The following is a 25,745-nucleotide window of genomic DNA, read 5'->3' as shown; positions in this document are numbered from 1 at the left end:
TCACACCTCCTCAACCTGCTTCAGCAGAACCTCTGCTAGATCAGATCAGCTACACAAGAGCATTATTCCAGAAAATTTTCAAAGTAAAAGTTTGCTTCAGAAACTGCGGTAGTTCACACATGAAAGCACAAAGTGAATAATGCTGATGGCTATAGATTAAAAGCTGTTCCTGCCTTGTGCAGATCTGTAGTTTCTTAGATAGCAGCCCTGAATCGTGTCTTGTACCTCCAGCAAGAGTGTTCCAGCACGGACAGTTTAACAGCGATGTTGCAAACAAGCCAACAAAAACCTCGTGTGTTGTAAAAGAAAATTTTACATATAATAATAATAATAACATTATTACATTTAATTACATATAATAATAATAATAACACAAAATTTGTGGCATTTTAGCTCTTGCACACTAAGGAAATAAGTAAACACTCAGAGGAGGAGGCATTATCTGTATTAAATGGAGTTGATACTGAATGAGAAATGAAAAAAACTTCTTCAAATACCACATTCACTTCTTGAGTTACTGATTCAGACCTGGAAAAGGTGCTTGCAAGATTGCCTATTTCTTTCAATATTACTAGCTAATTTTCTACAAGATATCGCTTCTCCCGACAGGTAAACTCTGTAATAAAAATGGCGGTTTTAGTTTTTGTGTTTTAGGCACAATCTATGAACATTTCACACAGACAGTGCAGCAGAAATCCCATGGATTCCCCTCAAATTTTTTAGTCTCCCCAGTTTTATTTTTGCCTTCTGTATTTTTGTATCTTTGGCACAGAAGACTATAGGCTAAGCAAATCCTACCCTAATTACATTTTTCACAGAAAGACCTTCCAGATGTGCTTCTTCCAAATATGATGAATAGCACAGGTTCACTTTAAAGATACCCACTCAACCTCCAGGTCAAGGGTCTCCAAACTTTTTTGATCGTGGACTCCAATCAGTAAAACATTTTTGATCTATGCACCTCCATTATATGTATATTTATTTATAAATTATTTACACTTACTACTGTACTAACATATTATGCACATTATAAAACAGACACAAAAATAGAAATTAAAAAAGGATGAGAAAAAGAGGAAAGAAATAAACACTTTTTCATCAATATTTTTATTTACTAATTGCACCAAAAATATTTTCTTCCTGCATCCCACGTTGAAGACCATTTGCTCCAGATAGGAAACTACTTCAGCCCATCCTGGTGCACTGTCTTGGCACCCACAATTTTACTTCAATCAGTTCCACCCTCTCCTCTTCATTTTGGCATGAAACTTCTGTTAGTTGGCATTCATATGGTTTCCTCTGAGCTTGCCTTCACCACAGCTGTAGCATAATAGGACAGTTTCAGCCAATATTTTTTTATTTGGTCTGCAAATCTCTATTCCTTACAGAAGGTTTTTGAAGCACAATCATTTAGAAACTACTACACTTTCTTTCATGGCCAAATGAAGCTCTGTTCCTTCTCAGCATTTATCATCATTAATAATTTACTGATGCATATTAATTTCATCTAAATGCCTGTACTTATATAAAAGCACACGTACAAGTTAGAATAAAACATTAAACCTAGCAGTAAAACAGATAATGTAAAAAAAAAAAAAAAAGGGGAAAAAAAACCACTCACCTTGGTGCCAGAAATGCTTCAATTGTAGAAATATGTAAGGGGTGGTGGTGAAACAAATTAAATCAACATCCCACATACTTCCTGTACAGATAGTTTTGCTGCACATCTTTTACTCATTTTGCCATAACATTATAAGGCTACCATAACACGTGTCAACAAGCTTTACCCGACTGAGAACAATGTTAAATGTTTTCCCTCGCTACTGTCAGAAAAGCTGCTGAGGCTCTACAAGAGTGTGATGTTTTGAGCTGTACCTGCTGCACCGAGCAGCTGCCTCCAGTTCAATGACTGCAGTATTTCCTATTAGGAAGGTTTAAGGAACGGTACAAACATTGACACAACACACTTCACAAGTGCGTTTTAAAAAAGCAGGGACATCAGAGAAGCAGACGCGCTGAAGTGGCTCTGACCACACACACGGCCACAACAACAGCATCTGTCATAAGCGTGTGGTCACAAAAGCTTCAGGTTCACTCTCAGGTTCAAAACAACTCAGCACCTGGTGGCCGCGTGTTTCACATTGCCTCAAGAGCACTGTGGCAAGGGCTGGAGAGGATGTGTACCCCGGATGGAAGGAAACACATTGCAGCCAAGCCAGTGGCTGCTGCTTCAGCAGAGTGTTTTGTCCAGGAAAAGGACTGACACCTACCTGAGGAGGTGTGGGAGGAGGACAAAAGTGCTGTAGACGTCTAGGAGGGTGGTGAGGAGGGGTGGAGGCTGTCCTCCTGGTGACAACAACTCTCATGGCATCTCTGGGGTCTCAGCATATCATGTGCCGGGCTTTCTGGAGTACGTGCACAGCAGCGTTGTGAGGGGCATTTCTGTGTGCTGAGTGTTTTTGAGAGCTCTCCTTCAGGGAAACAAGCTCTGGGAGATGCAGATCCTGTGTGAAGATAAGCCCTAAGCAAATCAATACCACATTAAAAAAAGACAAGGCTTATAGACCACCTGCAAACACACCTGCTGCTGCTTCACTGAGACAACTACAGACAGCTTTGTCATTTGTGACAACACATCATAGTATTTTTGCAAATCCTCTGTCCAGATGAGGAAGCATTACATCTGTAATACGGAAACTCAGAGCAACATCCACATCTCTCTCTGAAGCATTCACAAAGTACAGAGCTCACCCCAGAGAGCAGAACTGATCCCTGGTGGAAAAGGCTTACTATCCAATTTTTTGTTTTGCTCTGTAAGGCTATTAAGTTGCACGGAGACAACAAGGTGAGGAACCACAAGCACAAGAGTGCATGGGTATATGCTTATCTCATGGTTCTATTACGCTTATTTAAAAGTTACTGGCTTTTTTTGTGTACTTTGGGATGAAGAGAGGGAGGGAGTGAATTTCAAGGAGTATTTTGTGATGTGAGATGGAGAGAGAGAAGGTTGTGCGTGATTTATAAAGCTTGTTGACTGCATGTAAGGTGTTAGGATCTAAGTGCAGAGTAGAATAACACACGTGCTCATGTCTGCGAGAGAGGAGTCCACTAGTGCCCCACGGAACGGAAGGCTGTCATATATAACTAGCTCCTTATTAATCATCAGAATATCCGCAACAGAGAGCGCCCATCTAAATACCCCTTGATCCATCAGTCTAATAGCAGCCGTCTGCCTGTCCAGGCACCTGGAAGTCTACCAAGTACCCACAACACCGGAGCACGTAACCACAGCACTGGCAGAGTGAGCCTGAGGGCATCCAGCGTGCCCTGGACGGGATTAATTGCCTGTCAGATGCAGAGTTGCTCTCTGCGTGTGGAGGCAGACATATGTGGTCCTGACCTGGCTGGGACTGGAGAGCTTTCCAGGAACGATTTGCTCAAAGCTTTGAGAAGCCCCAGGACACGCCGGGTCTGTGAACATGCAGGTGGGAGGGGAAGGAGAAGATGAACTGATCTGCAGAAGAGAGGAAGGATGATGAAGAACAATAGTAGAAGTTGTTTCAAGTTAGTACACACTGACAGAGACGTAATAAAATCAGTACCTCAAAAAGTGAGAATTTTCACTTGATTTATGCAACACCACAAGAGCTGACTGTACGGTTAAGCTACAGCTGGAGCCGTGCACGAAACTGTGAAAAAATGATGGAGGAAATTATGGCTCTTTAGGAAAAGTGAGCAGCGTATCTGAGAATGGCTCAAAGGGATGGAGGCTTTGTGGTCAGGAGGAGAAAGACCACGCCACCATTCTGGGGATGAGAAGTGCGGCCTACAAGGAAGCTGGTGCGGGGACGGGAACACTGAGTCAGGGTTCGGACTGCAGCTGAAGACGTGACATGCCGGTGACCTGGCCTCTACGTCTCAAAGACTCTGGTGAAGCTGGGTGAGGGGCTTGAGGGGGTACTGGCAGAGCAGTCAGGAGCCTGCAACCAGCACCAAACATCTACGGGGCGGATTGGAGACCGTGGTTTTAAATGTTTTTTGCCTAAGGACATCCATATGAGAGAATTACTCTCAACAGAAAATAACAATCATAAACGAACAAAGAAAGTATAAAAGCCTCCAAGATGCAGGAAAGCTGAGCTTGCCCCAAAGGGCAACTTAAGCAAAAAAAAACTTGACGAAAGATAGAGAATGTGGCACCTGAATTCACCACTCTCTGACTTTTTCTGAGGTGGTACAACCCTTAATCTCTGCAAACTAGTAATATCCTGTCCTAAAAAAAAAAAAAAAATTAAGTTCAGAATCTTGAAAACAACCTTCCACCCCCCAAAACAAAAGCAATACACAAACCTCGTTCACCTCTACAGGCAAACATAAAATGAAGATAAAATCAGTAAAACTAAACCTGATTTAAAAAAAAAGCTGCAGCTCTTTATTCATAGGACAGGGTTTTGACTAATCAAAGACGCTCGTTGCTTGTCTATTTCCTACACGATTGGCTAAAAGTGTAAGAATTACCCCCCCCCAAAACCACTTTTCTCCTCCTCCTTCCCCCTCTCCTCCCCCCTTATCGCTAACATGTTTTTAAAGCAGGCCTTGAGGGGAAGAGTAGGGGGAACTCGGAGCCTTCCTCAGCGCCAGGATGAGGACGGCCTGGCCAGAAATGGACCTCAGCCAGCTTTCGCCTGTGACTATGGTCACTTTGAACTACGATGACTACTTCTATGAGGACAACTGCCAGTACAAGCGTCTGCAGCACATGACTACTTTCCTCCCCATCCTGTACACTGTCGTGTTCCTGGTGGGCATCATCGGCAACTCCATCCTGATAGCGGCCTTGGTGTTCAAGCGCCGGGTCCAGAGGCTGATCGACATCTTCATCATCAACCTCGCTGCTTCTGACTTCATCTTCCTCATCACGCTGCCGTTGTGGGTGGACAAGGAGGTATCGGACGGGAGCTGGAGGGTAGGATCTTTCCTCTGTAAAGCCAGTTCTTTTATCATCTCCGTCAACATGTACTGCAGCATCCTCCTCCTCACTTGCATGAGCGCGGACCGGTACCTCGCCATCATGTACCCCGCTGTCGCCAGAAGGGTCAGAACCAGATCCTATTCCACCGGCCTCTGCATCTGCGTCTGGTTATTATCCTGCTGCCTGGGGATACCGACCCTTCTGTCCAGGGAGCTGCAGGAGCGCTACGGCAAGACGTACTGCGCAGACAAAGCCGTGACAGAATCCAAACAGATCGTGTCGCTGATGATGTTGATCCTGGCCTTCTTCTTCCCGCTGTTGAGCATCCTGACCTTTTACTGCTCCATCACCAGGAGGCTCTGCATGCATTACCAGAGGTCCGGGAAACACGATAAGAAACTGAGAAAATCCATCAAGATCGTCTTCATTGTAGTGGCTGCTTTTGTCATCTCCTGGGTCCCCTTCAACCTTTTCAAGCTTATGGCCATCCTGTTGGGACTGCGGAAGCTGCCCGACTGTTTTCCTGACGTGGTGGCCCAGGTGGGCATGAAGGTGAGCAGCCCCTTTGCCTTCGCCAACAGCTGTGCCAACCCCTTCATTTACTACTGCTTTGACAACTACATCCGCAGGGCCATGCTCAGGTGCCTGTGCCCGTGGGTGAAAGTCAGCAGCAGCGGCAGTGTCTCTGACACTCTGGACACCCGCTTGAGCCACTCCTTATCCAATTTCATCGCGGGGGAGTACGCTGCTAGGAAGAGGAAGCGCTCGGTGTCCCTCTGACTGGGAGCCAGGACCGCGGAGGAAGGGACCTCTCTCTCCAGAGACAGCAGGAAAAGACTAAAGCAAGGAAAGGGGAAAAAAAGAAACGAGCGACAGGGGCAGAGCTGCAGCTGTAATGCAGCCGGCACGTCAGGCTGGAGGAGCAGCACTTCCCTTTAAAGACAGGTAAATGGAATAGGAAACCTTAACCACTGACCTATGGTTCACAGCGATTGCTGTGTCGCTGCGCCGTGCAAGCCTGAAAACACCACACCGAGAGAGATCCACGGAGCCCTACCGACACAGGCAAGGGGGAGGCCGATCAGTCGGAGCCACCCCGAGGCAGGCTTTGAACTGAAATGCGTAGGTTTTCATTCTGCTCAGAGCAAGAAAAACAGAAGTATTGCTTCTCTTCGGTTCCTAGCCTACACACGAAAACATCGCAACGTCCTGGAAACAACCTGATCGATTCTCCTTTTCTGGAGGTTTTCTGAGTTTAGAAATGCAATGTTTTAATGAATTGCTGTGTTACCTGCTGTCATAACTTGAGCCTTGTGCGTTTTCCTTAAAAGCGTCAGCTTCTTGATTATGGGATTAAATCTCAGTTTTAATCGCAGTAATTAAAATAAGTTTCTAGCCCCTATGATTTCAGAAAAAAAAAGGTTTGAAGGCAGAGAAACCAGAAGACAAGCCAATGAGACTCCGCATTTAACATTTTTTCTTAAAAACAAACAAGCAAAAAAACAAACAAAACAACAACAACAACAACCCAACCACAAAAAAAAAAAAAAAGCAAAACAACAACACCTTCACACCTTTTAAGATGGTTTTGGGGATATGACACAATTTCTGACTGCTTGGGTTGCTGTATAACGGTATGATGCTGTGCACCCTTCGAAGTCCAGGTCTGCTTTGTTTAGCTGCAACCAGTTTATGTCAAGACACAAGCAAAGTCAAATGCAAATGTGCCTGAAAAGCAAAATTAGCCAGAGTTTCACAAACGTTTGAGTGAAACAGAGAACGCTGAGAAACTCTGGCTACAGGAATGCTCACAGAAAAGGAATCCAAAAGCTGCACTCTGTTAGTTCATTGATAGGGTTAAATTCTATACATTAATAATAATAATAATAATACTAAAAGCTCTATGAAGCCGTTCCATTCCTATTTAGCAGTCTCTGGGAAATGCAGATGTCTTGCATTTTATATACTGCAGAGGAGATAGCACTTGCCCAGCTGGTGTCAAGTCCACATTTTTTAACAGCTGTAATACCTCATAGAAGAACAAGCTGAACAAATACGGAGTTACGCAGCTCATCAGAAATCCGGTACTGGAGTTCTTTTTCTAAATGCCAGTGATAGAAATGTTTTCTTAAAACAAATGTTTTAAAGTGCACGGTTAAAATATGAATTAGACTTCCAACAGCACTGATACCTTGGCTGTGTTGCAATGTCTCATATTCTGTCGTCTCTCTTGTAAAATGTTTAGATTAACATACTACTGCTTGTCATAAATCCAATAAATCAATACCTTAAAGCACCCAGGATGTATAACGTGACTGAGTCAAAAGACTGTTCGAAACTTTCCTTCTGTATTTCCTGATTTTTCAAGATTCCTATCTTTCTTCTCTTTTACACTTAGCCTTTGAAGCTTTTGAACTAGCTTTCACAAAACCCGCAAACGTGTTGACTTTAGAGGCAGAAGACATCTTATCACAAGGTGATAAGACAACATATATGGAAACAAATCTTGAACTGCAATGACTAAAAGATATGTAATGATATTTACAGCCCTGTAAGGTAAGGCAATTTCTCTTCTGCCAACTGAAACCAAGAAGTCAGCAAGTATACATCTTTGGCTCTACTTTTTAAGAAGTAAAATAAGGTGGTGACAACTTCCATGCGATGCTATACAGGAAACCTCTTCCCACTTCACTGGGCGGCAGAGTTTAAAGCTAAGCTATACGAGTCTGGTTCTGTGATCATTCCCTTCTTGTAGGGAAGGGAATGAGCTTTGCCAGGGCAGGAACGAGCTGGCCCATGGACCAGTGCCATCACTGACCCGAGCGGCTCAGGCATGGCTTCTTCATGAATAAAGGGTCTGCATCCATAGTCCTGAGACCACTTTGATTGTTAGAGAAGAGACCTTTCCATTTCATTGAAGCTGAGTTGTTTTCTAGGTAATGAGGCACAGGAGATTGTTCCTGGAGTAACACTGAGATGTTTTATAAATCTGTGGAAAATAACTTTTATTTTAATTAAAGAGGGTGGTCTAATAAAAACAGTTACGGTCTCCAACCTAGGAAGAGGACACAAGGACTCGCAGGGTGAACGGTGGCACCCGTGCAGACGGGCTGCAAGGCTTCAAAGAGAAGACAGCTATACCAGAAGAGCCAACACAATTTGTCAAAACCAGAGAGAAATGGGCAAAGCCCTGAACACTGGTCACAAGGGAAAAAATGTGCAAACTGAATGATGGAGGAGGTACGTCTCTGATGTAACTCCAGCACAACTGCATTCATTACAGCTCTTCCCTCGCCTTGCCTTTCCTCTGTATTCTCTAAACATCCGTAGTGGGGATAACTAGTTTGGGTGTTATGAATAAATGCAGGTATTTGCATTTTTTCTTGAGCCTTGCGGCGGTGCTGCTTAATGAAGGCAGAGACATGAAAGCAAACCTCACCTGAGGGCAGCGCAAGCCCATCAACCAAGGCACGGACCCCAGCCCTGCTAGGGCCAGTGCAGGCAAAAGCATCTTCCAGCCATCACCGGTGACACCAAGGCACGCAGAGAGATGCTGGGATGTGTGCCTGGGTTGCAAGGGAGTACCTGAGACACACACCAGCTTTTCGCGCTCCCCTCCCTTCACTGCATGCGTATTTTTCTCCCCCACTACCTCTTCTAAAAGATTTTGTTTTTCTTCCTCCACGTGAGAAACTTTACTCCCCACACCTAACTGCCACCCCCCTTTTTCAGGCTTACAGATGCACGCAGAACGACAACTGCGTTTTCAGACCTTCCTGTGTCTGAAAATCAGAACAATGCAGTTCACGTTTCAGTCTTGTCTGACCTTCAAAAACTACTGTCTCAGTCGTCTCCTCTCACCAATCCTTTACCCTCTGTCTACTTTTATCAGTATATAGCAAGTGGCTTCTTTTTTAATTGAAAAAAAGAAGAAAGAAAAAGAGATTGGTGATTTACATTCCAAATAACCTGTGATCCCTGTCACTGAAAAAAATCACATCTTGTTTTAAAGAGCGTTTTCTTAGTGAGTCAGACTCACTTATTATTTCCCTCCGCCTCAATCCCATCCAAAGCAGAACGATCTCTTTGGAATATAACCAATCTACAGGAATTTCAGTTATTTTAAGTTAGTGCTGCTGGTTTCATTTGGTTTTGCTTCAGAATACCAGACCAAATTGGAACAATGACCTGGAAAACCTACCAGGATCTCCTTCCACTGCCTAACCTTTCACACTAGCCCCTGGAAAAAATAATAATAATAATAAAATAAAAAAAAAAAAAACCAACAATGAATTTGCTAAATATTTCAAGGCTTGAAGAGAATCATATGTAATGCCGCAGCGGATGCTTCACATGAGGGAAAAAACCTACAAAGGAGGCAACTAATCCAACAAGGCAAAACTCTCTGGATTATTTTAGGCTTTCATCCAAAAGACCGTACCCTATGAAGGTGCTTATTTTATTTTTGTAAACTGCAGATCTATTTTAGAAGGTAAATGTTATGTTCAGTTCTTGCACATGAAAGACAACAGAAGTTGAACAAACTTCTGGAATTTTGACTATTTCATGTTAATATTCATTATTTGTATGTTAGCACTAATACAGCTTAGGATGATACCAAAATTATTGTGATTTCAAGTAATTAACCTGGTAGGTTTGAGTAACGTAACAGCCTGCCTATTTTATCTTTGTTAAAAGACCTTGATGACTCCAAAGTGCTTTGCTGTGTGACATGGAAGAGGTGCGATTCTGACATGACACCTACCACAGATCTTTGTAAGTAATTTGGACTTTTTAAAAAATAAATTAGAGATGATTCCAGCTATAAAACGTGGGGTTTGTTTGTTTGCTTTTAACCTAACTTCTCCTTTCATTGTCATGGAAATGCAGCAAAGTATTAGTAACTAGAAAGCTGTCCGCAGATCTGGGTGGGAACGTGTATCTGCCCATCCCACAGAGCTTTTCATGATTTCAGATATTTTTCTACTGCCTTGGAATGAAATCGAGACCTCTGAGGTTTTCATGAAAACAACTATAAATAAAAAAAAAAACAATCTAGAGGTTAGTGCTCTTTCCTGAGATGTACACAATTGAAGGTCAAGTGCCTCTGCTTCTTGACGTAAGTCAGACCCGGTCAGACGCATCTCTTGGTATCCGTTTTGGCTTCAACGAATCAACGTTTTTCAGAAATAAAGTGTTTCATCTCAACACAAAGGAAAATTGTACCCAGAATCGATGCTCACTTAATGGGGTAAGGAATTTAGGCAGCCTTCATCTCAGCACCAGATGCACCAATGTGGACAGCTGCACAAAGACGCTGCCATGCTACATCCAGTAAAATTTGTTGATCGCTGCACAGGAACAGTAACAGAAAACAGAGAAATAAGACAAATAAGAGAAACAGACAAATAGATAAATAAGAGAAAATAAGTTTTTTTTTACAGGTGCTAGTAAAGCATATATTATAAGCAGATGCCAACTCATAACTGGGGACACTTAAGCGCACTTTTAGCAGTTATATAGTGCTGGAATATAAATTTGCTGTTCTCGTATAATCACTTATATTCATGAGTCAACAGAGACTCACGAGCAGATCTGCAAGCAGTGAACTCAAATCATTACGTGCTCCAAAATTTCTAACTGAAAAATGATTTTGGTTCTTCTCATATTTAAAAAGCTTCACCCAGTTAAGGAGCATATTTTAGGTAAAAGCCTGGCAAAGGAAGAACAGGAAGAAGTTACCAGAAATGGCTTAAAGACAATCCTACAGTGGGAAATAGCTCCACACAGACTGGTTACCAAATATGCCAGCGTTCTGCATGCAGTCAGAGAAATTGAGATTGGATGATGAACAGGAACAAGGGAAGAGCTACCTAAATTCCTACCCAGTGGAAATACGCACTGACAATGCATTAAAATGGACTCAAAAGTAATTACTGCGCTACCTAATGTCAGACACACAGGTAGCCCTAGAAAACCAGAAGCAGCCCACGTTACTTCATGTAACATTTTAATACTGTACCACAAAACCTGCAGTTAGTGCACTCGAGGTTTCAGTAACAACCCAAGCACCTGCTTAGTTTCCAGATGTGGGTCTTCAGCGCCCTGCTGGAGTCCCACTGCACGTGACAGGAGGTTTTGGAGAGCCCGCTAAAGGAACTGAGCACCCACACGATGCTCAGTATAGTCCAGAGAGAATCTGGCCCCAAACACCTCGGCATCTAAGATGGGAGTTCATAATAAAGTAAAAGAACATGAAATACGGGGGATGAGAAAGTGAAGAGGATTCATCACTCAGGAGAAAAGCCCTAGCAAAGGCCAGGCTGGTAGGGTTGTTATTTATTTTTAAATATGAATTGAATTGCAGGTTTTATTTTCCCAATTCACCGCTCCTGTGTTTTTGTAACAGATAAAATGCAGCTTTAGAAATAGGGGTCACGTGTTGTGTTTGAGAGCACGCAAGATTATCGGTATCAATCATCTAAATAATGCATTGTAACCAAAATACATCTTTTCAAACTTCAAAACAGTTTCCTTCTTAGTAAGAGATTCGTATTCTTAGTCAGAAGCTCCCACTAAGTCCAGTCAGTGAACTTACTTCCTCTACTGTTTACTTTTCACGTTTTCTAAAGTACTTGGGGTTTTACCACAGGCATCCCTACAACAGAAGAGGAGAGACCAGTGGTTCTCTGGAAATTTGGACTGCATTTTGCTGCTCTGGGTACTGGAGTAGGGCACGGGGGAGGTAAGGCAGGAATCTGTGCTCAAAGAAAACGCTTCCCACAAGGTGACTGGTGACTTCTGAGGCTTTCGTTTGTGGATGCCTAGCTTCAGACCCTTTGCAAAGCACTGATTTCCAGAAAGGGCTGAGTACTCACTTTCTAAACAGCTGGCTCTTCAAAAATAAATCAATTAGATAATCACACAAAATAACTGAACGCGTCCAAAAGTCACTAGTCAAGTCTGAAAATAACCCGCCTCTGTCCCAGAATTTGATGATCTTTCTCTGTATGTGGATAAAACTAGTTACTAATAATACAAAATGACAGCTGCCACCTGAAGGATGCCCTTTGTTTTACCCTCAGTTTCAGGCAAAGAAAACCAGAGCATGAAACTGCGTGGCACTCTGCTCTGAGAACGAAACTTGGACAGCGGTTTTAAAATCCATCCAAATTTTCAGTCTAGCTTCAAAACCGGTAGGCAAAATGATCAGAAGGACAGACCTAAAATGCAAAGAACAGGTTTTCCACCCAGGAACACCACGTATAAATCAATATGCTTGCCATATGCAGTAGCAGGCACCTGACTGGACCACTCGCTCGACTTCCCCCTGCGTGCTGCCTAAACACCTGCATGACCACACAGCCCCAGTCCTCCCTGCGCATTTCCCCCGTCACCCCCTCCTCACCCTCCCTCCTCTGGGAACCACAGAAATACCTACCCACGCTTCACACGCAGCAAAACATTAAAACCATAAAAAAAAAAAAAAAAGAAGAAGAAAAGAAGAGATGCACGCTTTTTTGTGCAGCTTTGAACCTGTGGGAGTTACCCGCCACGGGTGCAATCATGCCACTGAAGGAAATGTTGCAGGTAAGGGTGGGAGCTCCACAGCTCTCAAGAAATACATGCACATAAACCTCTGCCCTCCTCACTGCCGGCCAGGACACTACAGACTACAGATGGAGGGGTGTTAGGAAGCAAAGAGAAGGCAGATGACTGCACTGAGAAGTGCAATTGCATGCCCAAGACCTCCCAGCAGCTCGGCTGGAGGTGAGGTGAAATGGCACCCAGCTATTTTGATTTCCCATCAAAGAACGTGGCACCTCAGGGCACTTAGGAATAGTCAGGTAATTAAAAAACCCATGTGCACACCTCGCCAGGAGAGAGGAGGCAGCTGAGAGAAAAATCAAGAGAATAAAGGCACGGAGAGACCTGGCGAGCACCTGCTTCTTCGCAGGAGTAGAGCAGAGCATGCAGCAGATACGAAGTGTGCTAAAACAAGGTGCCCATGAGAAACTAAGCTGGCACTTGAGAAGAAAAGACATTTCAGAGCAGGGCTGCTGCACAAAAAAAAAAAAAAAAAAAAGAAGAGATCTAGCTGGAGGAAGCGGAGGATAATTCTGGAATAACCCTGATAACCCCACAGAGCCTAGGACTAAAGTTTGGAGCGGATGAAGCGACGGCAGTGTAGCATGCTCCCACCTGCACAGCTCCTGCAGAGGCTGCAACCATCCCAAGGCTATTAGAAACATCCGAAATCCTTGCTGAAAGGTGATGCAACCCTCCCACTACTCAAATTTTTTGAGGACTTGGGCATCTGGACTAGTGACGCTTATAGGTCCCTACCCCCCACTGTCACCCAAATAAATAGCAATTAAAGTCGATGGGGAAACTCCTGTTTTCACTGGAATCAGCCAGAGTTTTATAGGGCTAACTTCAAGAGAGTTGGGGTTTGGCTGCATGATAAGACCGAAAGCCTAACCCACAGACTGCGTAGCCAGCAGTGAACTCAGTGGGATCAGTGTGCCCTCTTTCAGAGTTCATGCTAGTGATTCATCTCCAAACAGTCTGAGGTCCCATGAAACTCCTATAATTACACAGCCCCCCACAAAGACAAGAGCCATCTGAATAGATGCTCTGGGCTGTGCTGGTGGGCTCAGCTCCCTGAGGCCATCAGACACAACTTTCCCAAATTGCCATTCAGCAGGTGCTGGTGATGGGAGTATCAGTGATGGATGAACAAGGCCTGGGGCGCTGGGGCTATCTGCTTGGGCTGCAAGTTGACCGTAAAGTGCATGCTGGCGTTTCTTCAGCCACACCAATCCTGCAAACCAGCCAGCTGAGAGCAGCTCAGGTGTCCTAAACCCGTGTCCTCACCCACAGCTGTAAGCCTGTGCGTTACCCAGCCAAACACCAGTGGTCCGTGCGTTTGCTTCATGTGTTGGAAGGCTCAGTCTCCCTTCTCCGGATGCCTTCCCTGGACCACGTCCCTGGACAATGCTTACTTCGGCCAGACTTGAAAGCCAGAGCTGGAGAGCGAGGCTAAGCATCTCAAATAAATAAATAAATAAATAAGTAAATGAGATCTGTATTTGCCGTAAGACCTGATAGGATAGCATCTGCCCTAAATCAAGTTTTGTGAAAAGGTCCAGAGGAAGTGAAAAAGGAAGATTACAATAAAAACAGGATTTCCAAAACACTGCACAGAGTGAACGAGGACCAAAGTATACGTTTTCAGTCTTATAATTAAACTAGAACAGCAAAGCAGCTATTTGCCTCGTGCTGAATCCGGCCTTTGCATGGCAGTGCCTGCATTTTTACGAGGCCAGAAAATAAAGCAGGGCCTCCTGCCCCACGGTGGGTAGGGTTTATTTGGTGTGCGAGACACACGTGGTGCCACAGTGAGAAGCTGTAGTGTTGGTGTCTGCCAAGAGCTGTCGACGGCTGGACAAAGACACGCAGCCTTCCTTTTATTTTAAGAAAGCAACCGTGTTTTCTGACTCATGTTGTAACACCAGTGTCATTACCAGTGCAGCACAGCTGGAGGAGACCTCAGGCAATTGTCTAGATCACCAGCAAATACACGTCAACTATTCTTGACACATATCTGACAAAAAACGTAATGGTAGCAATTCACTTCTCCTCAGAATTCAATCAATGCTTTGAAAATCATGAAATCCCATGCAGATCTGTTTAGAAGGTCTTTTTCATTGCTCTTGAACTTGCTGGTTTATCCTCGAACCACACGTGCTTTCTTTGCAAACAAGAATGGAAAGAAACTTCTGATTAAAAAGAAAGCTGATGGGCTGTGAGGCCGTAACCAGCCATCAGCACCAGCAAAGTGCCAGCTCACTGGGTTGTGCCAGCCAGCTCTGTCACTCGCTCGGTCATGGCAGTAACACCACAAACATCCGCACCCTGCGGCAGCAAGTGCTTGCGGAGCAGGGAAGTATTTTTAAACCAAAAAAGGGTAGTTTTAAAATAAAGAAGGGCAGGTTTAGACTAGACATTAGGAAGAAATTCTTTCCTATGATGGTGGTGAGGCCCTGGCACAGGCTGCCCAGAGAAGCTGTGGATGCCCCATCTCTGGGGGTGCTCAAGGCCGGGCTGGATGGGGCTTTGGGCAGCCTGGGCTGGTGGGAGGGGTCCCTACCCGTGGCAGGGGGGTTGGAATTGAGATGGTCTATAAGGTCCCTTCAAACCCAAACCCTTCACACTCAGGATTTTGACGCCGTGTCTGGCCATGGCATGAGTTAGCAGTGCCTGTACTGCCTGCCAACCCTCCATGGGGGCTGGTAGCCAGTGAGCCACCCAAAAAACTTGCAGCAGTGCCTGGTACTCTTCTATCTTGCCTTTTGCCACACGCATTTTTCTCCAGGTTGAGCGAAGGCAATTGCCTCCACCCTATTTCCAGCACTGCATGTGGGCTGGCAAAAGCTACAGACACCCGCTGAGGCGACACGATGCAGACAGGTTTTTTTTCCTCCCTCCGTCTGTCAGCCAGTGCACCCTCTGCAATAACGCATGATGAAGCAAAAGGAGCTCACCATTCAAGTGGAAAAAAATTTAAACCAAACCGCTAGTAAGAAGTCGCTGAGGAGGAGGACAGAGTTTACATGGACAAAGGTTGCTTTTACAGACACGGAAGCTGAAAGTTGATATTTTCTGCCCTATTTGCAGTGCTAGCCTCTTCTGAGCAGATGCAGACCAGCCCCATCACTAGGCTCAAGACAAAAAAATGTACCTTCATGTGACACATTTTTTAGAGAAATGACTGGAATCATTTCAGGACTACTCTGGATGAAGAACTGATTCTCAATAAATATTATAGTATTAAATGTCATGTGAGCATTGATTTTACACAATAGATCTTTGTTTTTCCGAGGTATTAAACTATTATTTGGGAGAACGGGTAACTAAAAATAAAAGTAGCATTCTCTTCCACCAGCAGTATCTACCAGAGTTACTATATATGAAATGTAACTAATTTCAAGTCAACTTTATTAGAAAACTACAAGCTTCTTTTAAATCTTAAACCACTGAAAGCTTTTACCTGCTAAAAGAGTCAATGAGTTGCTTAAATAGCTAAAACAGCAGTACACGTATATAATTCCAGCAATTTTTGTCACCCAAACAGGAGAAACACAAGAGCCTTCCCACTTTTGCACAGAGCAAAGCAGCTCAGAAACTAGAAGCACGGGAAACCTAAATATGCTGAATTAGCTAATAGCAACAAAGGCAGCTTAACCTCACCTCCTCCCCCAAAAAAGACAGCATTAAACTAAGAATCTGAGTGTGACCTCTAACTATTAACAAGACTAGACCTTTTATTTTTTCTTTTTTTGTTTTCTTCGCAAAACAAGAGCCCAGTGTTTTACTGACCACAACAGAAAACAGCCGGGTCCTGCAGATCACGCCGCCTTCGCGGCACCACGCACGCCATTTTGTGGACCCTGAAGCGATGCTCCTCGGGCAGGGCGCTCCCGTCCGCACCCTGTGTGTAGGACAGGGACACGGGCAGCTTTGGAGGGAAAGGAGAGCATCGTAGCCAGGATAAAAATAAACCCATCTTGCAGTTCACAAAGCATGAGTTGCATGTTTTCTCTTTAGTGTCCTCTGCAGGCCCTGACCTGAGCAGCCTCCAAAGCAGTATCTGAACCAGGCTAGCTGGGGTGCTACTGCGGACCTGGAGGCAAGAGGCTGTGGAAATGGCAGACCTGTGCTCTTTGCTGACTCTCACCACAGCTACACCTGTGCATATTTATTCTGCGGGCACAGTCAGTGCCACTCGGGGCTGTAGGGAACTTCTCTGCAAAGCCATTTCCAGAAACACGGCCTCCCGCGAGGCATGGCTGGTACCCGATGCTGTGGCCTGCGCACAGACACTGCAGCGTTCATGGCGCGCTAACGAAGCCGGTTTTCTCTCTGCTACCCTCAGGGCATCCTTGTGGGTCCCTGCCAACTCAATAACCTACAGCTATAGGGCGGTTAGCTCACACCTGCAGCCACCGATGCTGCGCCTGTGTTTAGGTCTGGAACAGCGAAAACGGAAATGCTTTTAAAAGTGTTTTTTTTTGCGGAGTCGCCTCGCCCCACGTCCCCCCCAAAAACCAAAGCACGCATGGAGGGATTCAGCACTATGGGACGGCCGGGCTCCCCTCTCACCCCACAGGGTCGTCACACCCAACCGAAAGCAGCCCCCGCCTCGGCACCAGGTACGCCTCGTAGCACAACCCGAAAAACCCGACTTCTTCGGCGTGGAAACAACCCAAGGGGTCCTCCCCACCCAGCTTGGCCATAAAGCAGGGGGGGGGGATTGGGGCAGAACCGCTCCTTCCTCCTCCTCCTCCTCGTGCTCTGACCCCGCTCTCCCCATGCCCGCACCCCCCTCGAAGTAAGCATGGAGCAGAGGGGTGCCCCCCCCTCCGCCCCAGCCCTACCTGAGCTCCGGGGCCGCTCCGCCGCCGCCCCGCTCCGCGGCGGGGCCCGAGTGCGGCGGGGCCGGGGCCGGGGCCGGGGCTGGGGCCGGGGCCGGGGCTGGGGCCGGGGGCGGCGGCCTCGCGTGCGAAGGGCGCTCGGCGGCGGTGCCGCTCTGAGTCAGGGCCGGCCGCGGCGGCGGGGGAGAGCGGGCTGCGGCCGAAAGAGAGAGCGGCGCTGAGTGATCTCCGCCGCCCGCCGGCCGGCGCCTGGCACGCAAGGGCTGGCGGCCCCCCAGCACCGTGCCCGCCGAGCCCCCGGGGTGCCCTGAGGGGAGAGGGGTGGCAAAAGGGTCCCGGAGGGAGAGAGGCCGGCATAAATTTTACTTGGGCGACTTGCTGTGTGTGGCTTTCTGTGTGACTTGCTTTGCGTGGCTTGCTTTGTGTGACTTTACCCCCCCCCCACGCACACACACCTCCAGCTGTCGTCGCCTGTTTTTTCAAGAAGGCGTGTGAGGAAGAAATTCTTCACTCAGAGCGCTGGAAGCTGGGGATGCCCCCATCGCTGGAGGTGTGCCAAGCCATGCTGGATGGGGATGCCATCCGTCCTGATCTCCTGAGGAATGTCCCAGCCTGCAGCACCCATCAGGTCCCTTCCCACTTGTTCTGCTTCAGCTTTCTGCTCCTGAAGCACTTGTGCTGGTTGTCAGCCCTCCCAGGCACAGCAGTGCATGGTGCAAGCCATTTGCTTGTCAGCAGCAAGGTGTAATTTTTCCATGTCTAGCAGGTAAAGGGAGCTGGGATGCATAAAAAGCAAACAGTTCCGTGCCATCAGCAGGCTGCGCAACAGAAAACAGTGTAAAGCACTCAGCACGGTAGATATTTACCAAGAAAGGGTGTTTTTGCAGAGATCAGGAACACACGAGATGTTATTCACCCATCTCAGAAACGACAGCAAACGGACATCTCTGAAGATTTCATCTCAATGGATTCAGTTGAACCAGTTATACCACAAGCTTTCCCAAAGCTGGTAAGTGAATGATGATTACTCACAAAGAAAGTTTCTGTAGCATGAATATCAACCAAAGTAAACACTTCCCTCACAAAGTCTCTCCAAGAATGTCGGGGCACTCAGTGAACTTTCAGAGGCATCACTTGGGAAGTGATTGCCATCTCTATTTATAAAGAAATTACAGGCAGATTAAGATTAAGCTGTTTATTCCTACTGAGCAGATGAGCAAATAATTTAAGAGTAAGACCCCTTCACTACCAGTCCCATCAGTTTGCCCCAGGATCCCTGTTGGGATAAAATGCCTTTTTTTTTTTTTTTTTTCCTACCTAGTCCCATCCTGAATGCTGTGCCAGATCTCAGCTGCTAGTTTCTGCTTTTAAAGAACTTGCCAAAAGACGATGCCTGCAATGTCAGGGTCACAAGTGGCAGCGGCAGGTTTTTTATTTTGTAGATTGTCCTACATTGTAGATTATGCAGCAGATCAGCCACCCGAAAAGTTTTCTGTTTACTTCTTTTAAAGCATACAAATGCTCAGATAACTGTGATTGTGAGATTCGGGAGAATCAGAGATCTACATGCTGATTCAGTTTTGCCCATATACTAAAACTGATCAATATCAAACGTGGCTGGCTAGGACTTTCTGGAGGTTACACTGCAGAGGAACGAACAGATTATATGCGTGTTTAACAAAAGATCAGAACTGCATTAAGTTTTAGCATGGAATTCACAGCAAGTGCTGCTCTGCTCCAGCTATGCCACGATACAGTAGAGAAGTGACACCGGGTTGCATTGACAAAGCAATACAACTGGCTCAAAACACAACGTGAATTCCCCTCTACTTTCCAAACTTTTCCCTACCATTTTTTTTTAGCAGCACATACAAAGAGAAGTCTGAAGCACCAGTTTCCAAGGCACATAACTCTAAGGACACATTCAGGCTCTTTTAAAAGACTCATGACTTTCATTCTTTTAAGGAGAAAATATGCCTGGAGTGCCCAAGCAGTGAGAAGAACACCCGTCCTGAGAAGCCACAGGATGCTGAATGCAGGAGTGGATTTAAGATACAGAGCTTTGCCTGCAAGGGTTACATTTGGGAAGAAAGAGAGAGACTGAGCAGACATGCAAAACAAACAGGTAGGAAATTATTTCTGTAGCAGAAAGGACTGAAGTTTCTGGTTTTTTTTCATGTGGTCAACATGCATATCAGCACAAACTGCAGTTTTCTAAGCCTTTTTCTCAGTAGCGATGCATTAATGTAATTCATATATGCATGTGGCACATTCATGCGTGACCAGGGAAGCGGAACTAGTCTGAGCAAAACTGGCAGCAATAAAGAAATCTGCAAAATAGGTCTGCAAAAGTGGTGAAGTAACTAAAGGTGAAAGAGCTTGCTGCTCTGCATAGGGACTGATTTCACTCCAACTGTGCATGGTACCACGTACCTGCTGAGACACAGAAAATGTGAAAAGAGATTTATTATTCAAGACAACTGGTTAAGTGCAAATTTATGTCAATAGCTGATCCAACTAATAATTAAAAAAAAAAACAAACAAACAACCCCCAAAACATAGGAGTCCCATTTCCCCAAAAGACCATTGTCCTGCATTATTTGCAGCCTACCATATTGCTCCAACAGGACAACAGCTAGAGCATGTTTGGGTTTGTGCTGAAGCAAACTCCTCTCGTAGGGGAGACCTTAGAAGAGGAAGTTGAGAGTGGGGCAACGGGAAACTTTGGAGAATCAGGTACTGCTGACAATTAAGTCTTTCTGACCTATAAGAAAGAAAGTGGATATGTACATTTTCAGTATCCAGTGCTCCACACCAAAGAAAGCCTTCCTGCTCAATTAGGACTTTCTTTCCCCCATCATAAGGCTGCCCAAGCAATACAAGTACTGAAGCTTGACAATGGCAAAGCCTTGTCTCTTGACAAGGTCAAATATTGTTGTAAATTGTGGACTGCGGGGTAAAATCCAAGGCTAGAACTGTGCTTGTAGAGACAGGGCAGCTCTTCCACCAACGCTAGTGGGAGGTTGGAGCAGAGATACAGGATGAAATATAGCCATTGCCTGTTATTTAGCCTTTTGTCAGCTATTTGAATTCATTTCTACAGTCAGACTCAACTAGGGGAAGGGATAGCCTTGAGGTTGCTGTTTTGTCTTCCTTCAGTGTCTATTGCTTCTCCCTCCTCTCTGTCAGCCCTCACTTCTCCCCTTGCTCTCTTCCATACGTCCATGACAGCTGAACGCTAATGTCTCCCAGTTCCTCCTTGGGCTGTCCCCCTTTTTATGTTTCCTCTACTCATTGCTGGTTACCAGATAACCTAGAAACAGTGTCAGGGAGCAGCAAGCGCTGGGCTGCTCTAAAAGGGAGGACAAGCCAGGAGCCAGCAGGGACCGAAGTACGGTCAGTTACACTCCCGTAACTCTGACCCCAACGAGTGGAAACCAAACAGAGATGTGCCCTAAAGGACAGTAGTGTTGCTTTGCAGTTTTTAGGCAAATCTCCTTTTGTCAGCCTTGTAAATGCTGTCCCTTCTAAGCAGCAGCCCTGCTCACATGCCTGTGACTCCTAGATCTTGTGACTAGCAGTGTTTTGTTTTAGCTTCTGCTGCAGTCTCCCACTGTGATTTCAGACATTGCCTACTTGTTTCTGCTTACCCGCTGATGAAGTAGGTGGATTTCTTTACTTAATGTGGGCATTTGAGATTAGGCACACTTACACAGGGCTGGCAAAGACCTTCTAGGTCTTCAAAAACAGTTCTGGGCATAGGCGCCCATCTCATAAACTGATCACCCTCCATCCTGAAACTACTGAGGGATTTTCCCCTCCTTTCTCCTTTGGAAAGGCTCCCTCACTGCTTGAATGATGAATCACTCTTTCAAAGTCCTACTCAAACTGATGCACAGTTTCATTTACTGGCACTTGTTTTCCCAAGTGATTTGAAATCTTCAGACACTTGATGCAGATGCACCTGCTTGCTTCTTACCTAACCAAGGAGCACAATCAGTAGGACTCAGCACTTCATTGTCTGTCTTGATGTGAGGTTATGGTCGCCATGTTGTGGCTACCCCAAAAGATGCTCTGGTAGTCCTGTCCTGTCCCCCCATCCACCAAGAGGAGCCTGAGCTTGGTTAAATGTGCCTGTACTGTCAGGGTTTGTTACCACAGTCTGCAATGACTTACTGTGAATTGCAGCTATATTCTCAGCAGAATGGGGTGCCAAGGTGGATGTGATTTAATAACAATCAATACAAGTAGGAAACCTAAGGAAGTGTAACAACAAGAATTTTTTTATTAGAGGGTCAATAGCCAAGTCATTCAGGAGGAATTAATTTTCAAGATTTGGCTACAGAAGAGCTCTGCAATCTCATTGCCCTCCCCATGCCCAGCAGCTTTATTTTTTTATTATTATTTTTTTTTCGGGGGAGACTTCAGCAGGTTTCTTCCATCCTTTGGTCTTTGACGCTGGGTTCCCTCTAGTGGCATTAACAGGAGCATCGATTCTGTGTTATTGACTGATCTTGGTCCATAGAAGGGGCAGGGGGAAGAGGACACTGCAGGATGCTGTCAACTCACCTCAGGAAACACTGGCTTCTTCTGACTAGTAGCCTAGCACTTTTGTATACCACAGGTTCTTTATTTTTTCCATCAGCTGTTCAGCCAGTAAACTGAGTTTGGTCGTTTCTCTGATGAGGAAAGTCCTGCAGGAGACAAGAGCATATGTGGTAAGATACACACGTATGTGAGTGAGGGTAGTTTGCATCTGCAGTAGTTATCAAACTACCCTTCTTTCACACTGCTTTTTTCACTGAGAGTGCGAAGCTCCTCAGCACTCCTAGAGGGGCTTTCCTCTGAAGATAAGAATAGGTAGTATTTTCCATGACTTGGATGAAACTGTATCTCTTGGGTCATCTTGCTTTTCCTTTCAGGAGGAAATCCTTTCCCCTTCTCTGAGGAATACGTATTTACAGTTAGAGCCAATTGTGTGAATTGAGCGCCACCAGTGTTTGCTGGCACCTTTAGTACTCAGCCCCTCACAGACAGCACCACTCCACCTACCCAGCTCCTTCCAGGGGGGCTGATGCCCCACCAGTCAGTGGCCTCTCCCTCACTACCCATGTCTAAAGAGCAGTATTTGCTATCCCCGTGAGTATTGTATTCAACGTGCATCCCTGGGAAGAGGTTGCACTGTCATATGAAGCCATATCAACCTTGCTTTTATTTATAGTCACATCACGCTGTGGTTGTTGATTAATTGTCCCTTGGGTCTCCTTCTACAGATAGTTCATTAATCTGTTCTTTCTCCCACTCCTCCCTCTCCCTTTCCACCCATGGCTGCTGCAATGCTAGCACAGATTTTCCATACCTGGTCCCAACAACTACTGGAGTCTGGGCAGCATCCGCCAAGAACTGACCAACTCTAGGGGACATCTTGTTCACAGTTTCATAGATGTAAGCTGCAATTGCATCGGGGATGACCAACCAGTCACGACGGTCCCTCTCAAAGATGGACTTTGAGTGCACTTCTGAGAAGGAGGAGGCAAAAAAGGCATGAGGTTTCTCCAGTTCCTCTGATGTCTTCCCCCACACGCAATGGGAAGAGACATGAAATTCTCAGGTTCAGAGCCTCCCCCAGAATTTGCTCTAGCAGCATCCAGCAGCACCTCACTGCTAATTTTGGGGCACCTGAGTCATAGGCTTTACATGCTAGAATATTTGCACCAGGTATGGATGGTTTGTACACCAAGCTCCTACTGTCTGGTTTCACTCTAGCTAGCACCATATATTCATGTTTTTACCTTGTGGATGGGACATATATTCATATTTTTACCTTATGGATGGGACAGGCTTCTCTAAGGCAAGTGAAAAACTGTTACAAAAGCTTTTCAGACTTACCGGGAACGGTGGTGCTAAGGAGCAGGATCAGAGCTATCACCAGTGCCCTGGATTGCACCATGGTTTGCGGTACCAGTTCAGCCCCGCGCACCGGGAGACCTGCTGGAATCACAACACAATGCTTTGTTTGTTTTCAGAGAAATAAAACATGTCTGTTAGACACCACATTTGTGCAACAAACCTAATGAATAAATGAAAAAGAAAGCAGGAAAGATCACATGGTGCGTTTCTTCTGAGGTGAGGAAAAGATAGCACAAAAATGAGTGTACTTTTATTTATATAATAACAAATATCCACAATGAATGAGAGCTTTGAGTTCCAGGAAATCTGTGACAGTTAAAGTTACTTTTTCTTTTTTTAAAAGAAGAGAACTAAAATTCCATGTTTCAGTATTTGAGCAAACAACTAAAACTGGCTAACAACAACTGTTAAAAACTGGCAGTGGTCAGAATAGGCTTCTTCTATGCATAGGTACAACTGCAAAAAGTCTATTAAGTCTACTGGTTTGATTTCTTGCAAATGGCTCTAAGAACCTTGTGCTAGTCAGTGCTTCATATAAAATGATCTGAACGACCCAGTGATCTGAGTATTTTGTCTTGAACTAGTCGAGAAAAGACTCAACCAGGTTCTTTTCCACGCTGTGATTAGTGAATCAGATAGCAACCCAGGCAGAACACGTTTTTAGAAGGGAATAAGTACAAACTTCAGCCTCATCCAATATCCTTTTGTCTATTAAAAAAGGCAGAGGAACTCTTAAAAAGTTGGTACTTAGTATGTTGAAAGGATGACATTGCATCTAAACAAGATTTTCAAACACAGTGTTCTTAGAAAGGTTTTTAGAAGTTAAAATTGATTACAGCCTGAATTACGGGGTGGCATGTTAGAACAACACGAAGTGAACATTGCAGTACCAAGACCTGCAACATCAAAAAAAGGCTGCAAGCCTATTCCTTATGAATACTTTGCTAAATCCTGTTCCAGGTAATGGCACTATCAGTGCTCCCTCTTATTCCACAGTAAGACAATTTCCATTTTGTTCTCCTTCTATGCACAGATTACCTCAAAAAGTTACCACTCCATCTTCACTAGACATTTGCCAGCTAGCAGCAGTTCCTCAGTTACCATCCTCCCTTGATTTTTAATGCTAGAGCCAAATTCTCCCTCTGTAGACAAAAGTTAGAAATTTGCTTCCCAGGAGCGTAAAGAGGGGATCTTACCTGCTTTAAAGCCTGTAGCCCCTGTGTTGAGAGCAGCTGGGAAAAAAGTTATACATCTTCCAACGCTGAAACTCTGTAATCCCTACCATGGGCTCGACACTCCTATGAGTGTCCTATGGAGCCATCCATCACTTAACTTCAATCCAGGTTGCTCAAGCACTCCCACCCTCTTCCCCCTCCACTCGCTTCTCTCCATCCTAGACACACCATTCACAAAGTCCATACCACCCCGAACAGACAGTGCAGCTCTTACCTGTCCTGCTTTCTCTCTCTCAGGCCGAAGCTGAGGTAGATGCTCATCTGAGACACCGGCATTTATGCAGAGCTAATATAGAGATAGCAAGGGGTCAAAGGTCCTGCTTTGTTTCCCCATTTGCTCTTTTGCTGTTATTGGGATTTGGTAATGGAGGGTCAGTCTGACCTGAGCCTAGGAGACGTGGAAGGCAGCTCCTGGGTCACTGAGTCCCCTGCTTTTCAGGCAACCATGTCATGGAGGCCCCTTTCATAAGCTGACCAAATTCCACATTAACAGTAGCTAGAGCTGGGCTGAATTTTGCTCCCACTGATCCTGTGGGAAGGCCCATTCTGCATTCTCACTGGGCTGACAGATGCAAACTATTTGTGGCTATTACGCTCATCCATATTTCACCCTCTGTTTCCAACACATGCATTAACCAACTGAGGCACGCAGGTAAACATGCACATCCATGCAGCACTCTCGCAGCTCCTCTGTCCCTATATCCAAGCCTTTTTGCACAGGCTGACAAGATGGGCATGCACCTGAGCCATCTGTCAAAACATGGACTGGGGAAATATAATTTCTCCCCAGGCTGCTTGAGGGACTGGGCCCAGTCAGAAAGTAAGCGTTCCCCTTTCACAGCCAGGGCAGCCAAGTCAGTGATTGCAGCAGTGTTACAACTCAGGGCACTTCATTCAAGAGGGCTGTCAGTGGGTTCCCAGACAATTTTCCTACTTTCTTGGTGAAATATTTATTAATTTTTTTCTTGGGAAAAACAAACAAAAAAAACCTCCTGAAAATATTACAAACACTGACCAAAAAAAAAAAATCCACTCATAGAAACAAACCATCTTGCATTTTTGTCCAAAAATAAGCAACAGAAAATTCTTACTAATGTCTAACGAGGTTACTTCTAGAAGTCAGAACTGAGAATTTTCAGTTCCACTTCTGGTGAAAATACTCAAAAGCAATTTATGGTCTAGGAAGAACAC

The 25,745-nt window shown here is 45.2% G+C and overlaps 3 protein-coding genes and 1 long non-coding RNA gene across 8 annotated transcripts in view; 2 read left to right on the top strand and 2 right to left on the bottom strand.

Annotated features, from left to right (window-relative positions):
* Positions 1–1,091: 1,091 nt before the first annotated feature.
* Positions 1,092–18,338, bottom strand: LOC310892561. Its single transcript, XR_014578212.1, has 3 exons — positions 17,413–18,338; positions 2,271–2,504; positions 1,092–1,320 (listed from the first exon to the last, which is right to left on the bottom strand). It is a non-coding gene; the product is annotated as an uncharacterized lncRNA (long non-coding RNA).
* GPR15 (G protein-coupled receptor 15) lies at positions 3,697–12,375 on the top strand. The gene has a single exon (XM_083820473.1). The coding sequence runs from the start codon at positions 4,643–4,645 to the stop codon at positions 5,750–5,752; it is 1,110 nt and encodes a 369-aa protein (XP_083676599.1). The 5' UTR covers positions 3,697–4,642; the 3' UTR covers positions 5,753–12,375.
* CFAP44 (cilia and flagella associated protein 44) overlaps positions 15,073–25,745 on the top strand; it is an 80,968-nt gene continuing 70,295 nt past the window's right edge. For 2 of the 4 annotated variants that reach the window (XM_083820454.1, XM_083820453.1), the window contains exons 1-3: positions 15,090–17,187; positions 18,297–18,418; positions 19,375–19,534. In XM_083820454.1, the coding sequence (XP_083676580.1) occupies positions 17,025–17,187; positions 18,297–18,418; positions 19,375–19,534 (445 nt within the window). In that variant the 5' untranslated portion in view covers positions 15,090–17,024. Of the gene's footprint in view, positions 17,188–18,296; positions 18,419–19,374; positions 19,535–25,745 lie in introns of all 4 variants that reach the window. The other 2 variants (XM_083820458.1, XM_083820452.1) reach the window with 2 other exon arrangements.
* On the bottom strand, positions 20,159–25,193 carry LOC310892560 (apovitellenin-1). 2 transcript variants are annotated; one of them, XM_083820485.1, is made up of 5 exons: positions 24,769–24,817; positions 23,299–23,400; positions 22,769–22,928; positions 21,979–22,103; positions 21,696–21,878 (listed from the first exon to the last, which is right to left on the bottom strand). In XM_083820485.1, exons 2-4 carry the CDS (start codon positions 23,357–23,359, stop codon positions 22,004–22,006), a joined length of 321 nt encoding a protein of 106 aa, XP_083676611.1. In that variant the 5' UTR covers positions 23,360–23,400; positions 24,769–24,817; the 3' UTR covers positions 21,696–21,878; positions 21,979–22,003. The 2 variants fall into 2 exon arrangements, with proteins under 2 accessions (XP_083676610.1, XP_083676611.1); XM_083820484.1 differs by having other exon boundaries at positions 20,159–22,103; positions 24,769–25,193.

This window comes from Anser anser (genome assembly GCF_964211835.1).
Source record: "Anser anser genome assembly, chromosome: 1".
Taxonomy (NCBI): domain Eukaryota; kingdom Metazoa; phylum Chordata; class Aves; order Anseriformes; family Anatidae; genus Anser; species Anser anser.
This window is presented reverse-complemented; position numbering and strand designations above follow the sequence as displayed.

Excerpts from the sequence above, each read along its gene's own strand:
- LOC310892560 (XM_083820484.1), bottom strand. The coding sequence starts at position 23,359 with ATGGTGCAATCCAGGGCACTGGTGATAGCTCTGATCCTGCTCCTTAGC. Across the intron at positions 22,929-23,298 it reads CCTTAGCACCACCGTTCCCG|AAGTGCACTCAAAGTCCATC; the intron begins GTAAGTCTGAAA and ends CCTCCTTCTCAG. Across the intron at positions 22,104-22,768 it reads CCAGTAGTTGTTGGGACCAG|GACTTTCCTCATCAGAGAAA; the intron begins GTATGGAAAATC and ends TGTCTCCTGCAG.
- GPR15 (XM_083820473.1), top strand. The coding sequence starts at position 4,643 with ATGAGGACGGCCTGGCCAGAAATGGACCTCAGCCAGCTTTCGCCTGTG.